Raw genomic sequence first — 16574 nt, 5'->3', positions numbered from 1 at the left:
ACAGTAAGAGCTGTTCGACAGTGGAATGGATTTCCTCGGAAGATGGTGGACTCTCCTTCCTTTGAGGTTTTTAATAATAATAATAATAATTTATTATTTGTACCCCGCCCATCTGGCTGGGCTTCCCCAGCCACTCTGGGCGGCTTCCAAAAAAATATTAAAATCCTCTAATACATCAAACATTAAAAGCTTCCCTAAATAGGGCTGCCTTCAGATGTCTTCTAAAAGTCTGATAGTTGTTGTTCTCTTTGACATCTGGTGGGAGGGCGTTCCACAGGGAGGGCGCCACTACCGAGAAGGCCCTCTGCCTGGTTCCCTGTAACTTAAGCAGAGGTTGAGTGGCCATCTATCATGTATGATCTAGTTGAGATTTCTGCATTGCAGGAGGTGAGACCAGATGACTCTCAGGGTCCCTTAAACAAATCTACGGTTCTATTCAAATTTACCTGTGCTAAAAGTCCTGGCTGGATCTGAAGGGGCTGAGCCCCAGGAGCCTGAGTGACGATTGGAACAGCGTTCTCCATCCGGACTGAATACCCAGCATGCTTTGAAGGGGATGTCTGTAACCCTGTGCAATGAAAAGATAAAAAGTGTTAGCCATCATCAGTTGTTTTTCTAGGAACAAGCACCTTAAACTCTCCTGGGCAACTCTCCTCTCTGGCCAGACAGACTTTCTGGTTGACAATCATGCCATTTTATCACATCGAAACCTGCCATTTGAACATGTCTCTTCTCACATTCCATGTGCTGGCCGAAGCGGATTACTCCTGGTTTAGGTGAATAAATTGTTATCACTCAGAACCATAGGCCAGAACGATTCAATACAAAAAGAAACACAAAGCACGTACAGAAGCACAAGTCAATGTAACGTGTGTCACTAAACACGTATACAAGAAAAGAATTGAACTGTAAGGCTTCACCACCCGAACACAGGGCCCACAGACCCTCCACATAGATTAATATATGGGTGCTACAAATACAAGGGAGAAAAAGAATACCTCACTCACCCCACTAGGACTTTTTTTGAAGGCTGGCTCTGCTATTTCCAGCAGTACCTCAGGCAAATAATCATTAGAAAGGAAATTACTAGCTTTAGATTTCATAAAGCCTGAAACTGTAATTCTAGCATCATCACCACCACAGCTCAGATCTATCAATTTATTTCAGGAGAAATTTGATTTTCCACTAGCTAGCTTTTTCTTAGGCAGGAAGGAGTTTCTCCTTTGTATTATTCCACCTTATTGCTCTCCACAGAGTTCTCCGCAATGTCTGTACACGGTTATAATAATATGCCAACCTAGACTGGGCATTCAATTCCAGTTGTGGCCTAGCCAATGATAAGTAAAGCTGGACCCACTAGGCCAGTTTTTAGCATCTCTGAAAATCAGGCTCTACAATCCTGTGAATGCAGACTATACCTCAATCCAATAAAGGAGGCTCTTCAACCCAGATCCTTTTTGGCTTCCCTCACCATTTGAGGCGGGACAGACGGTTCCTGCTTGGTGGTGGCACCCTTACTGTGGAATTCTCTCCCCAGGGAAACTTGCCTTGCGCCTGCCTTGACATCTTTTGGGAGCCAAGGAAACACGTTCTTCTTTTCCTGGACTGCTTAAGATCCACTGTGAATTAATTTTATGCTGCTTTTACATCTGCAGACTCCTTTTATGCTACTTCTGCTGATTGTTTTAATGTTGCTGTTTTAATCTGCCTTATTGTAATTTAATATATGCAGCAACACCTTTCATACACCATACGCTCATAAAAAAAGAGTTATACCCAACCTTACAAAGGCTTAGTGGTTTTAACTTTTTGTAAGTCACCCTGGGAAGCTGTTGGAGGGTGAGGTATAAATCCCTGTGATAAATTAAATTAAATAAACAGAAATGAGGACCTGCCAACTCAGAGCAAATATGCTGCATTCGGAAGGCTGAAAAGAGCATACCGATAAGGATATAAGTGAGTCAAATGATATTGAAACACTTTGTGAGCATTCAAACTTTCTTGGTTGATCTTGAACTGTGATATAGGAACCACCGGCGGTCGCTTTGCCCTTTCAAGTCAACACTGAAACCGCAATGACAGCAACAGAGGAAAGCCAGATGGTTGTGACGGTAACAGAGGAAAAGCCAAGTGATTCACTGAGCTTTCCATCACATACTGAAGAGGCCAGCTAGCTTCAGTGTAAATGTTAACACACAACCAGGTTGGCAAAGGCAGAGCTACATGTTTTTTGGGTGGGGTGGAGAAGTGTGGTACCTAGTTGAACACCAGGGTTTGGGAACCTGTGGGCCAAGACTGACCCACGAAGGGGTCCAGTTTGGCCTGCAAGGTCAGTTTACCCAAACCACGACCACCCGCAGACACCACTGTGTGCAGTTACCAAAAAGAGTGCTGCTGGAATCAGCAAGTCCACCTTTTTGTCTCCTCCCCAAAATCACCAAACACCCTTCTCCCTGCCCCAGTCTGGGACATATAACCCACACAGGGTTTTGCCACTTTTGAATGGACCCCTGGGAAGTGCGCATGGTGGCTTGACTTCAACAGAAACAAATTGAAACAATTAAAACTTTAAAAAAACCAAAAACTGACAGGAAGAGAGTTTTAACCCCAAACAGCAACACCGGGAGATTCAAGACACAGGGCCTGGATATGAAAAAAACAACATCAAAACAAGGCAAAAGGAACAACAAAAAAGGAGGTGCGTTTCCATTCCCTTCTGAAAAAGAGAAGAAATTCTGTGCCTGTGTTTTTTTATCTGTTTATGTTTTGTGTTGCTTTGTATGGTTGCTACTGCCCTTGAGCCGTTGGGATGGGGTGGAGTGGAAATTAAGCGGAGTCAATACATCTATTTTTGTGCCACTTCCCAATAGCTTCCCAATACAGGCTGGCTGAATGCCACAGCTGAAAAAGAGACATCTCCATCTCCGGAGGAAGCGCCGCCTGTTGCTACACACAAGGGGAGAAATTAAGACTCCAGCAGCCTGTCATCCTTTCTGCCGTCCTGCCTTTTGAGCTGAAGAAATAATTGAGGATAAAAATTTGCCCAAAATAGTCAAAATGCCCTTTGTAGCTTTTGTAAATAAGACTCAGGGGACTTTTCAGGATTTCACCCTCGAGCTCTTTTATGTTATTTTAACCCCGCATAAAAAGGATAAAACGTCTGCTGCACAGCAGTGCGCCGAGACATCAATATCTGCAAAGAACTTTAATATCTTTGGATAAAAATGAGACAGAGAGAGAGAGAGAGAGAGAGAAGGAGCCAGGTGGCAGCAGCGCAGGCTGCCAGACGGCAGCAGAACCCAGATGTGTGCGAAGGCAGGGACAGCTCCTGGGTAGAAGAAATGGGTCTTTTCTTCAGTTTCCCTGTCCCAAATCCCACCAAGTAAACCCCCTCCCAAAAAACTGACCATGGCTGTAGTGCATTGCAACCCAACCCAACCCATGCACATCAACCTGCACCCTTGTTCAACACATCTGCCAAAGGTTAGGATCACATCACACAGCTGTGTATTGGGTGCAGCTATACTGATGGGTCAGGGGAATATTCCGTCTTAGGCAAAGCTTTGATTTACTGAGTCATGCTTTTCTAACCTGATGGCTTAGTCCTGGAACTTGCAGGGTTTCAACCCTGCCCAGATCTCATTCCTCAGGTGAGGAGCCCTCCAGAAGATCTCCACCCTGCCCATGATCTGGAGGAGCCATCGAATCTGGATATCCCTTTCCCCAGGACTAGAGGTCCCCACACCAACTACCTAGGTCTCTGGACATTTCTCATGTGCACACCCACCCACCCTTTCTCCCAGGAACACAGGAGCAAAAGGTATGGTGAGATAGGCACAGGCTTCAGAAGTGGCCAGTTAGCTGCCCATGAGGCTACCCAGCAGAGGAGGAAGCACATGAAAATACCTATTGGAATCAGGGCCTGACTGAAAGCCAGGAACGATAGAGCTTCCAGCTCTTATGTAGGCCTCCAGTCTAAGCTCTCAGCCAAGCTCCATCCTTCCTGACCTGAGGAAACAGGCAGTTGTTATGCTCCTTTATGGGTCTGCCCAAAATGCATGTGGTTTCCCCTAATGGGGACAAAGAATAGCTTAGCAGCAGCAGCAGCAGCACTATAAGCTTTTCTGAACCAATGCCCAGGCTGAATCTATGAAATTATCTGCAGGAGGATTATTTCTCAGTCGCGTTACTAGCCAGGAAAACGGAGTTAGTTAACATTCCAAGAGAGACTCATTTCAGACACCATGCCCGTAAGGGCACCGAGCGGACCAGGTTGGCAATCAACCAAGCATTACTTTAACCCAAGCCTCATAGCACTCCAGTTACTAAACTACTGCAACATGCTCTGCGTGACTTTCACCGACAACATTTCAGAAGCTGCAAAGGGCCAAGGAAGTCTTGCTTTCTCGTGCAGCTGCGTCACCAGGAGCATATTTACACTACCACTTCAGGAGTTACATTTTGTCTCCCACAGACTTCTTGAGTATTATTAAAATACAGTGGTACCTTGGTTCCTGAACGGCTTAGGTGTCGAACAAATCGGCTCCTGAATGCCACAAACTTGGAAGTGTTCTGGTTTGAAAACGTTTTTCGGAAGCTGATCGTCCGCCATGGCTTCCGCTTGAGTGCAGGAAGGTCCTGCAGCCAATCGGAAGCCGAGCCTTGGTTTTCGAACTGTTTCAGGAGTCAAACAGACTCCCAGGATGGATTAAGTTTGAGAACCAAGGTACCGCGGTACTCAAATACTCCGCCGTGAAGCTCCAGTTCAGATTATACCAGGTCAGACTGGCTAATCTGTCTAGCCCAGGGGTCTGCAACCTTTAAGACAAAAAGAGCCACTTGGACCCATTTCCGAAGAAAAAACACCTGGGAGCCGCAAAACCGGGAAGGTGACGTCGGGACGGTGCGTGACTAACGCGCGCACCGCCCCCATGCGACGTCACAGCCAGTACAGTGCCCGCCACAGTGGGGAGTGTCGGGGCGCACAATGCGCCTCCTCTCCTCGCTAGTATCTGCCCCGGAGCCGCGGCAATGGTGCAAAAGAGCCACATGCGGCTCTGGAGCCGCGGGTTGCCGACCCCTGGCCTAGTCCAAGATCAACTACCCTGTTTGCCTGTGGCTCCTCAAGGTCTCAGGAAGAGGCCTTTCCATCTTTTTACTGAGGCTCCTAAGGACTCAGCCTGGGCGGCCCTGAATGCAACACAGGTCCTCTTCTTCTGATTGGTGGCCCCTCTCTGGTTGATGCTGCCTCCACAGTCAGAGGCAGGGGTGCTTCTGAATGCCACAGGAGAGGTGAGTGCTCTTGTCCGAGGGTCCTGCTTGCGGATTTCCCACAGACATCTGGGTGGCTGGACTAGATGGGTCTTTGGTCTTGGCTAGCAGGTTCTTCTTAACTTCTACCTGGGTTTTGTTTCTCGTTTCTGCATGCCAAGCATATCTCCTTTGTCAATGCTAGGAGCATCCCAGAGAAATGCACTGGCCCGATAAGCAGAAACGCTTCGAACGAGACAAAGGAATGGCAGGTTTGTAGCAGATAAGCAGCGTCTCTTACCTTGGAAGCCTGGAGGACACACGATGAGGGCTTGCTGGAAGGGGTCGGGGCGAGCACATATCTGCGCTGTCCCCGTCTGCAGGGGGACGCTCCTCTGGGCCACCGCGGCCATGGAGGCTGCCGAGGGCTGGTAGAGTGCAGATTGGTAGTTTAGTATGGAGACTTCAGGGTTGGCTAAGGAAATAGTGGCACTGGTGGTGGAGGTGGGAGCCAGGGTGGTGGCCTAAAGGAGTGGTGGGATTTAAAATGGAATAAAAACATAATATGAAGGAGATGGCAATGTTGGAAAAAAGATAATAATAATAATAATAATAATAATAATAATAATAATAATGGAAGGTAATATAAATAAGGCAAGACAATAAGTTGCAAAAAGAAAAGGCAAGCAACATAAAGAAGGGCAGCAGAAAGAGGGGAGGAGGGTATAAGTAAAAAGGTGGAAGCTAAGGATGTGTAAGGATGAACACTTTTCTTTAGCCATTGCATGCACCACTGTTCTGCTCGTGATTGAGGAATGACCAGAATACAACAACAACGGCAACAACTGGGGAACACTGAGCCTGCAGCCCCCCCCCAAAGCAGCCAGTAGCATCAAGGTCAGGAATGTGTCACAGCCAACATCCCCTGCAGTGTGTGTGTGTTTTGTGGGGGAAAGGAAGGGTCTACCAGTCCAATTCAATACACGTCTACATTGAGACTTCATCTCGCGTAATCGGGCAAAAGAATGCAGCCTGCATTTTTTGTGTCCGTATATGAGAAAGAATGCAGGAGGGTAAGTGCGCTGTTGTAATGCAGGCACAGAATGGTGCACATACGTTTCTGCCTATGAAAAGGAAGACTGGAAAATTGCTAAATATTTTTATGTGTTTAATTCCTTAATCCTATAATGTGTGTGAATGACTTGATCCGCAGTTGGTGGCTTGGCTGACTTTGATGAGTTACCTGCTCGGCACACCGGCTGTTTTCCGCTTTCTGAATGAGGCTTGTGGTTTACATGACTCTGTAAGGGCCTTATATTAGGCGTGGGTGACAGCAGGATATTTGCAGGCATATGCAGTTACTAGATACTGGGAGAATTTTTGGTGTTTCTGCCCTCTGACACGTATGGCGCTGCCTGCATACCAGATTTTTAAAAAAGATTTTAAAAATCATTTTTTCAAGAAACACTTATTCTGTTCAAGAATTTGGATTCTTTAAAACCAAGAACATCTGCTGAGGGTGAGTGGGAAGAAAAATATATATGCAAACCTGTCTTGTCCCTCGAAAGGATATTTCCTTCTCCTCCACCTGTAGAGGTGGAATGACAAAGAAGGAAGTCTATCAGACTCTCCTCGTGAAATTATGGACTGTTGAGGGCAGCTATGGAAGCTATGGAAGACTGAAATAATGGCCTTATAGTGAGTCAATTGATTGGTCTGTTTACTCTGACTGAGAGAAGCTCTCTTGGGCAGAGAGGGCTTTCTTTTAGGTGGAGCAGCCAGGGATTTATTGTGGGTTCCTTCGCTGACCTATTGCCCTTCCTGTAAATTGCAAGTGCCTTTCTTTTGCACCAAATGCCAAAATCTTGTGATCACGCAGCGTGGGGAATATACAGATCCCTTTCCACTAATAAGAGTTAATTAAGAATCTGGTGAAGTCTTTGTGTGTGGAAAAGTTTCAAAGAGAGCTGGCCAAGCCTGCATACACACCCGCAAACACACAAAGAGACTGCATTATGATGGTTCCCCTCACCTGGTTATGAACTGTATTGAGCTGGTTGTTGAAGGTCATGGTAAGGTTGGTTGATGTGCTTGGGGCCACATGGGTGATGAATGGGGTCTTGCTCTGATTCACTGTGTCGTACATGTTCACCCGCCGCTTGCAAATCTCCATGTTCTGGAAACAGGACTTGACACTGTTTATGAGAAAGAAGGCATGAAGAAGCAAGAAAGCCAAAGGGATAGTGCCCATTTCACCACTGATGTACATACACCACAAACTTAAATTGTTTGGTAGACATGACTTCTTTCTAGGAAATAAGAGAACTGCCGTTCTGGCACAGGAGTGGCAAGAGGCAGCTAGTATTCCCAACCCTATCAAACTCGCCACGCTACAGTTCCCGGGATTGCTTGAGGGCAGCTATGGAAGCTACTGTTACAAAACAGAAACAAGGATGTAATGTTGGTGTGTTCCAAGGCACAAAAGCATCACAACATCGCAAATCAGTTGCGAATCATAGCCTATTTTCTGCGCAATTTACATTGTTGCTTGTTGTCCTCAATCCTTAAAACCAATCCAGCAGTGAAGCAAACCTCAGCAAGTTTAAATATTCTAGGAATGCCAGAAACAGGAGAAGCCCCTGCTCTGAAACACACTACAGAGAGCAGTTCCAAAGCTGAGTCCCTGCTACTAACTTGATCCCTGTAGCAAGCAGACTCAATGGACACTCCTTACCATTTTCTGCCCCTTCATTTGTAAGGATGAAATAAAATAAAAAGGACTGCAACTTTACAACAGTTTGGATGTGATGCATGAGCACATTCCCTTAGTCGTGCAAAGAGGCTCTACTGCAAGAAATATATTCTCTGGGGTCAGTAAGTCCAGCTTCCCACTTTGTGGCAAGATTCCAGAGAGATCAATAACTCCTGACAAATGCTCGTTCAGACACCTCTTAGCGTGTAACTACAGGTTACTTGAAAACACCCAGCTGCTGCTGAAAGTAAGAGTCCCGTGTCTTGCCGCCCTCCTGACCTCTGTCATGTTTAATACAGCTTATCTCGTCTTGTGGTATAAAAATGGAGCTCATAGCCAAATGATGTGGGGCAAGGGCAAGCAAATGCAAAACGCCATGACATCACAGCAGCAGGCAAGTTGCGCTTCACATTACGGAAGTGTGTTAATAAGGCTTGTGGCTGCCATTTTCAGAAGTGAAAGAAAGTGTTTCCATGACTTCCCTCAGCAACTTTGGCCACACTCACACCCTACATTTAGAGTGCTATTAAACTACTTCAAACAGTCACAGCTTCCCTGCAAAATATTCTGGGAACTGCAGTTTGGTAAGGGTGCTGAGAGTTGTTAGGAGATCCCTATATTTCCCTCACAATTCCCAGAGTTCCCCGTGAAGAGGGACTGATTGTTCAATAACTCTGAGAACTGTAGCTCTTGGAAGGGAATAGGCGCCTCCTAACAACTATAAGCAGTCTTATAATGAACTACAACTCCCGGAATTATTTGGCGGAAGCCATGACTGTTAAAAAGGTTCACCTGGCGCATTAATTATACATCATTAGTCACCAAGCGAAAATGTCCCTCTTCAGCCAGGCCTTAGACTGATTAATATTGTACAGCTTTTTAAATGTGTCTGTAGGAAGGAGAGGGTTTTTTGTGTGTGTGCTAACTATTAATTTGTGGTTTTATCCTGTATTTTCATCTTATTTTCATCTCCCTGAGATCTTTGAATGAATTTATTAAGTTTATAAATTAATATAAAATAATAATAAATAGATAAAATAGAAGTGGCACCATAGTGTTTTAAAAATGTTATGGTGTGAATGTTTTTTTTTAAAAAAAAATATTAAAGGTTTTCTTGAATTACGAAAGTACATAGAGTGTCTCTGTTTTCCGTTCATAGAATCTTTTCTCTCACCCTGCTAGGATGACAGACAGATCCTGGCAGTGAAACTTCTGATTTTGGAGTCCACTCACCTACCTTATCCTCCCACAGAGTTATTGCATGAAAGTTAATACTACCACCTGCAGAAGGTAGGGAACAGGTGAACAAGCCACCAAAACATATTGCTCATTCCTGAATAATGTCTCACTGGCCCAGAGCTATTAAAGCAACTCAGTTTAGGCCCTGTCAGGATCAGGAGACGGCAGCCACACTTATCAAAACATTCTTGCCATGATAATGGTTTTCCTGGCATCCAGGTTCTGTTGGTATTCACTCTGCTTGGCTGCGACTCAAATTCAAAGCACATTTGAGCAGACACTGCTCTGAGACTTGCAACCCAAAGTAGAGAGAAAGGAGCTTACTGGGTGCTATGGGGGAAGTCCAGCAAGTGCGTCATGGTGACAAATGGGTGGTTGAGGGTTTCGATCGGTGTTATCCTCTTATCCGCGTCTATCGTCAACATCTTCTTTAACAGATCTATGAACTCCCGCCGGTCTGCCTTTTCAACCAACATATCGCTGCCTTCCAAGTCTGTTGTCATATTCACCTGAAAGGAAAAACTGAATCAGTAGCAAAACTACATTTCTGGAAGTCCTGGGCCTAGAGAATTCACACCCAGCCTGATGCCTACACGTGTTTGGCAGGATCAGGGGAACAGTCTGCGAAAGATCAAAGATTCACAGAGTCCTCAACCGCGCAGGCAAAGCTAGCATTCAGACACTCTCCCTTTGTGCAAGTTGCTTCACAGCAGGAATAGGCAAACTCGGGCCTCCAGATGTTTTGGGACTACGACTCCCATCATCCCTGACCACTGATCCTGTTAGCTAGGAATGGTGGGAGTTGTAGTCCCAAAACATCTGGAGGGTTGATTTTGCCTATGCCTGCCCCACAGGTTATGACAAATGCATGGAGGGCCCTTACATGTACTGTGATGTACACACATAAGGCCTTTCACATGGCACCAAAGGCATGGCCGAGGAATATGACCAGTGAGTGCAGCAGCAACAAATTGAGCAGACCCACAGGGGTGTCCCCCCCCCACATTATTTAAGCATATAACACCAAAATTCTCCAATGGGAGTTTGCACAAGAATGGAGAATACATTGTTATCCTGGGGTGGGTCATATGGCTGGATATTACCCTGAATATTTCACCAACGTTCTTACCTGTGCCATATCATCCAAACAATTGAAAATATACTTTCTTGCTTCTTTTGACTTGATCCCCGTCTCTGCCTCATGATCATCTGGTGTCTGTTCAGAATCAAGAAAAAGTCAGTTACCTGCATCTGCTCTGAACTCTATTTAACCTTCATTGCTACTCCAGGTAGGCACCACAAAACCTTCCACCCCTTTCGGCCGAGCTCCCAAGTAGCTTTATTGGTTGTTTTACATATTGTCCATCTCACATGAAATTGCACAGGAATTGAAGTAAATCCATGAGTTTCGAGACCGCTGCTAAATCAGATTTGAGCTGCAGACTCGGTAACACACGGTTGTAGAGGTAAACAGTGGCATCCTTCCCCTATTCAATGCTTGTGTAAAGCTTTTTTACATTATTTGTGGGAGGCGGGGAACAGGGTCATGCTACTAACAGAACGGATGCAAGGAATAGATGTTTGGTCACCCTAGACTTGGAGCCCCACTTGGCTTTGGTTTTTTTGGGAGGTGCTACCATACTCAACGGACGTGGGTGGCGCTGTGGGTTAAACCACAGAGCCTAGGACTTGCCGATCAGAAGGTCAGCGGTTCGAATCCCTGTGACGGGGTGAGCTCCCATTGCTCGGTCCCTGCTCCTGCCAACCTAGCAGTTCGAAAGCACGTCAAAGTGCAAGTAGATAAATAGGTACCGCTCCGGCGGGAAGGTAAAAGGCGTTTCAATGTGCTGCTCTGGTTCGCCAGAAGTGGCTTAGTCATGCTGGCCACTTGACCCGGAAGCTGTACGCCGGCTCCCTTGGCCAATAAAGCGAGATGAGTGCCACAACCCCAGAGTCGGTCACGACTGGACCTAATGGTCAGGGTCCCTTTACCTTTACCATACTCAACAAATGGCAACCACAGCCTTTCCCCTCACTATATTTATATTTATCGTAAGAGAAATGTGGTGGTGTATAGAATTAGTTTCTGGATGTTTGGCCTGTGTTTGAAACAGGATGATGTATTAAAGGGGCATTTGGTATGATCCGGCATGGCTCATCTGATGTTCCTATGCAAAGAGACAACATTCTCTCCCAAAACAATCCCAGCAGGGAGGTGAGGAGGAGTCCAGCCTACTTCACGGAGCCCTTTCTATGAATCTGCAAACATTTTGAAGACCTGAGGCATTAATTTGCCAAGCCACCCAAAAGCCACATCACGTTGTTGCAGCAACTGCCTATCAGCCCGCCTTAATGCCCACAGGCCTCAATAATGTTTCGGCATTATGAGATGCAGGCCCCGACGAAGGAAGCTGAGAAGCAACATCTTCACCTTTAGCCTCCACAGCGGATACGGCGAATCTGTATCTCTGTTGAAAAATCTCGTAGTCTTCGTCCCTGCGCTCAGTAAATACTCAGCTGGCAAGCCCTGCGTCTGCGAAATATATCGGATCTGTAAGAGAAGGATAAGAAAGAAGCCCAGATTTATCTTGCCAGGATCTGTAGTAGGTTGGGGGCTGGAATAGGGGAGGGGGGTCTTTAGGTATCTAAAGCAGCAAAAGAAATAATGGGAGGAAATGGGAGTGAGGGCATGGAAAGTTTGCCTCAAACCAAGGACTGAAAAGGAAGGCAAGGGCCCACAAACTTTAACCATTAGTAATATTTATGATGTATTAAGAGGCTAAATAACTAGGTGCTATAAAATTATCTTTCCTTCTGCAGTTAAACTCCACCGCACTCCTCCTTTAGCCTTTGAAGCCTGCGGACATACGTTGCTTTATCCATAAACTGCAAAGATAAAGGGAGAGCAGTGAAGGTATAAGAGTGTGTGTATGCCTTGCAGGCATGCTTTATTTGCCAAAGAGCCTTTTACAACTTTGGCTTTGATCCTCAAATGTTAATTTCAGGAGGACTTGTTTGAGCAAGATGCCATGAAGGCCAGGTTGCGTCCCCTCCGCCATCTTTTTCTGAATGAAAGAAGTTTAGGTCTGTATGTTCCATCCCACTGAACAGATCTCACAACGGACAACTGGTAGCCCCAGGGCACATCCTACGTGAAGATGCACCCAACCACTTTAGTGGGGTTCAGATGAGCATCACAATGTGGATTGGAAGACATAAGAATAATTGTCTACACCCCTAGACAAAGAAGCTGAGGTCAAGTGCATCCTTTGGGTGCAGCAGGTCCCAGGAATAAATCCCTGGAGTCCCTGGTTTTAAAAAGAAGCAGACTGAGACTCTGGAGAGCTGCTGCCTGTCAAAATGGACAGTACTGTGCTGGACCGATAATCCAACCTGGTACAAAGCACCTTCCTAAGTACCTATTAGCTATATGAGCAGAAATCTGTTTCCATGGAAGGCTCTTTTTTGCCAGATTGGAGCATATTTGCTGAATTTGTGGTATGGCCATTAAAACACTTCTGTCTGCTTGCCTCGTAACATGAACCTATTTTATACTGCAAATGTGTTCTATTTTCTTTTGACTGTTATTTGATTGGTTCTACTATTTTTAGAGCTGGTGCCAATTATCATAATACTGTCTACTGGTTTAAGCTGCCGTTTTTATTTTTTATATTGTTATTTCATTATTGTCGAATGAACAAACAAATAAATTTCTTGAATAGAAGCAAGGAGGCGAACTGGGGTTTGAACCAACCATCTTCCAAATGTCGCCTCTAGAGAAAGTCTCAAAGACCGTGGCAGTGAAACTGGGGAACTGGGAAAGGCAGCTCCAAATTTTGAAAAACTGGATTTTGGCGGCATAGACTTTTGTGCTGAGTATAGTCGCAGATATTTGGCATTCAATGGATGGTTGAGTAAAAGGTAAGGTTGCCACCATTTTTTCTGGCCTTGCTCCTGTTTCTTTAAGCAGCAGCCTGATGAACAGAAAATTAAGCAGGCAAAATGTTCTGCAGCATGGAGAGAAGCGATGGGCAAGGCTTTATCTGCTTAATGCCTTTGTGTCGTACCACTGCTAAAGGCACTGGAACAAAACAGGCGATAATGCCAGGAACAGGCTCACCAACTTTTTTTTCTGAGAAGCTCAACAGCTGCTTGACAATAAGCAAAGTTTTTCCCATCACTGTGCTACCTTCAGTGTTAAACCGAATGGTGGGCTCCTAGAAAACAGCCTAGCCCAAGGATCTCCCTGCCCTTTGACTTAGGCCTCTGCTGCTGCCCCTCCTACGGCGATGATGCAAGAGGAGTGTTAACGTGAATGAGCGTTCACTTGCTTCTCAATCCTTAGAATGGGAATGGGGAACTTGCAGCCCTTCTGAGGTTCTTGGACTACAATTTCCATCATCCCTGACCGTACGGGCTGGGGCTGATGGAAGATGGAGTCTAGCCATGCCTGGAGGGCCACAGGTTCTCCACCTCTGCCTCAGAACATGTCCTCAGTGGCCACAAGAGGCAACTGATGCTGCAATGTAGATAACAAATAAACCTGCATTGATACTTGCTGTTACAGTGGAGTAAGGATGCCTGCTTTGTTCACTGTTTGACCAGACACCCATCTACAGAGCTTCCTAGCCACCTGGAAGTTAGACGCTTGCTTGACAGATCACCTAGGCGGTCAGCCCTTAAAGGCACAGTAATACTAAAACACTACAGACGAACAATTAAAAAGCGGTCTCAGGAATTAAAAGTACAGGTAAGGTCATTTCAAGATAGTAAGGAAGAGCGAAGAGAAAGGAGGGACATAAAGACACATGAAGATAGAAAAGGACTAGAGTCATACACAATCTTTGTCTTTATGAGCACTCCTGGTCCAAAACCAAGCTGGCTTTCCACTCTTAACTCCCAATGCAATGGATAAAGAGGTCTCACCTCAGAGTTAAAAAGGTACAGAGTGGCACTACTTGCTGAACTGGGGCCATGCGGCCCCTTGGTGTTGCAGTGGGAGATAAGAGAACGTAGTCTGAAGTTACATGAAACCCCCACCTTGATGAAGGCAAGCTGGGCTGATGCTGGTCAGTGACTGGTTGACCAGTAGGAAACCATATCTGGGCTGCCTTGGGTCCCATGATGGTGGAAAAGTGAGATATAAATGCCATAAAATACTGTAAACAGATCAAGCAATCCACCCACCTTGTTCAACACACTCTGGCCAATGAAGAATCATGACCAATGGCAGCTCAGTTTCCCTCCTGAAACTCCAGATTGCGTGTCACTCTTGCCTCTCCCCCCAATTCCCTCCCCCCCCCAATCTCTATGGGAGGAAAGTACGCACCACTCTTGCCCAAGTAAATAAAAGAGGCAACAACACCAACCTGGTCGTACTCTGAAGCTCCTGGATACAGCGGCCAGCCCAAGAAAAGCTCTGCAATTACACACCCCAGAGACCACATGTCAATTGCTTCACAGAAGGGTAAACCGAGGATGATTTCAGGGGCTCTGTGGAAGAACAACAGGAGAGAGAGCATTAGCTACTGCAAAACATAGCTGTTTCATTATGAGATGGACAGGGGTGAGGGACCTGTAACCTTCCAGACGTCGCTGGACTACAACTCCCATGATCCCTGACCATTGGCCATGCTGGTTGGGTCTGATGGGAGTTAAAGTCCAACCACATCGGACATCCAATAGACTGTTTGTGTTCTACAGGCATCCTGCAATAGAAAAATAAGGCTTATATTGCAATCCTACTAGTTACGCTTACTCAGAAGTAATCCCAACAGGACTGACTGACAAGTGCATGCAAAATTAAAGCCTTAAAGCATTTATTGTGCAGATGACTATGGGTATAACTAAAAGAAAAAAAGGACTAAGAGTTCTCAAAAGGCCACACTCCTCCCAAAAAAGTTTATTAGAATTGTTAATGCCTAGCAAGTTTCGGGAGGAAATTACTTCTTTGATGCAATTTTTAATGCTGCAACACTACAGAAAAAAAGATACAACTGAGACTTCTTCATTGGCCAAAAGGTGCAGAGGACCTGTCCATAAAAAGGTGTTAACTTCTGTTGCTAGAAACAGGACTATTATTATTATCTATTTCATTTCTATGCCGCTTTATACTTTTAAGTTAAAGAATCTCAATGTGGTTTACAACCTACATTAAAACATCCAATAATACAACCATCCTGAATAAAACATTACTGAAAAAAAGTTAAATATAAAGTATACATTCAAAGCAACATAATTAACGGGAAATAAAAATAGTATCTTAAAGGTTTCAAAAGGAAACATTACAAAGGAGGTCAAGTACAGAATGCACATTTAACGCAGCAAAGTTCTAAACAGAAAACACCTTAAAACATTTCAAAAGAAAACATTCCTAAATGAAGTCAAAAATAAAATGTACATTTGAGGCAGCATAATAAGCAAGAGCATGGCCCTGAGCCGAAGGAACAACCCCTTTTAGAAACTGATAAATTACTGCACAGAGGTTTGTTTGTTTTTTAGTTTTGTTTTAGTGGCTGATATACAACTATTTATAATATTTGTTTCTGATTTGTATTATTGGAGATTAAATGTTTTTTCCTCTCTCTCTGCTGCTGCCATTATTATTATTATTATTATTATTATTATTATTATTATTATTATTATTTTGTGGGGAGGCTATCCTTTCTTTCCACTATAGATGCAGCACTCCGGTTCGTTACTGTAAGCTGCTTTGAATACATTTTGGAATAGCAATGTAGCCTTAGATTAATGACTACAGGCCAGTTCAGATATTTTCTTCCATTGTAAGAGCAGTCCCATTTTGTTTAACAGTGTATGGTGAGATCTCCCAGATCTCAGCTGCAGCAGGATCCACAGTCTGTAAATACTGGGGAGAGGTATGCATTTGCTCAATTTTCACTGCAGTATCCATAGTTAAATTCATTATCTTTCAAACCCAGGAAGTCAGATTTCTTAAAACACACACACACACAACCCTGCAATCAGTAAGCTGACAAGAAGCTAGACCTTAGGAAAATCCCATGGGGGGAAAAGGTCAGCTCAGCCAGTCTCCAAGCCCATTCAAGCCTTTGACAGACAGCCAAGTGTTTCTATCTCCACCCCCCCATCCTGTCTAGAGTCCCTTTTACATTTCTTTGCGATGAATATTTAACCCGTTTTCACCAAAAAGGGAAAGTCTTGCTTGAAATTATTGAGACCCAGGTTCACACACATGGCAGCTTAACTGCTTCTCAGACTGTAACCATGTGCATGCAAAAAATTTCAGAGATTCTGTATCTTTAATATTTGTGCAATAGACGGCATTTTGGCCGAAGCATGCAGGAGTAAGGAA

The 16574-nt window shown here is 44.9% G+C and overlaps 1 protein-coding gene across 5 annotated transcripts in view; it reads right to left on the bottom strand.

The window, feature by feature from the left end:
* HIPK2 (homeodomain interacting protein kinase 2) overlaps positions 1-16574 on the bottom strand; it is a 159022-nt gene that overhangs the window by 25214 nt on the left and 117234 nt on the right. For 3 of the 5 annotated variants that reach the window (XM_053406797.1, XM_053406795.1, XM_053406799.1), the window contains exons 3-10: positions 14611-14734; positions 11673-11792; positions 10371-10457; positions 9566-9750; positions 7283-7445; positions 6800-6838; positions 5552-5774; positions 447-568 (exon numbers count right to left, since the gene is read on the bottom strand). In XM_053406797.1, coding sequence (XP_053262772.1) covers positions 447-568; positions 5552-5774; positions 6800-6838; positions 7283-7445; positions 9566-9750; positions 10371-10457; positions 11673-11792; positions 14611-14734 — 1063 coding nt within the window. The remainder of the gene's footprint in view (positions 1-446; positions 569-5551; positions 5775-6799; positions 6839-7282; positions 7446-9565; positions 9751-10370; positions 10458-11672; positions 11793-14610; positions 14735-16574) is intronic. The other 2 variants (XM_053406796.1, XM_053406800.1) reach the window with 2 other exon arrangements.

This window comes from Podarcis raffonei, chromosome 10 (assembly GCF_027172205.1).
Source record: "Podarcis raffonei isolate rPodRaf1 chromosome 10, rPodRaf1.pri, whole genome shotgun sequence".
In the NCBI taxonomy this organism is placed as follows: Eukaryota; Metazoa; Chordata; class Lepidosauria; order Squamata; family Lacertidae; genus Podarcis; species Podarcis raffonei.
Note: the sequence above shows the minus strand (reverse complement) of the source record. Positions and strands in the feature narration are given on the sequence as shown.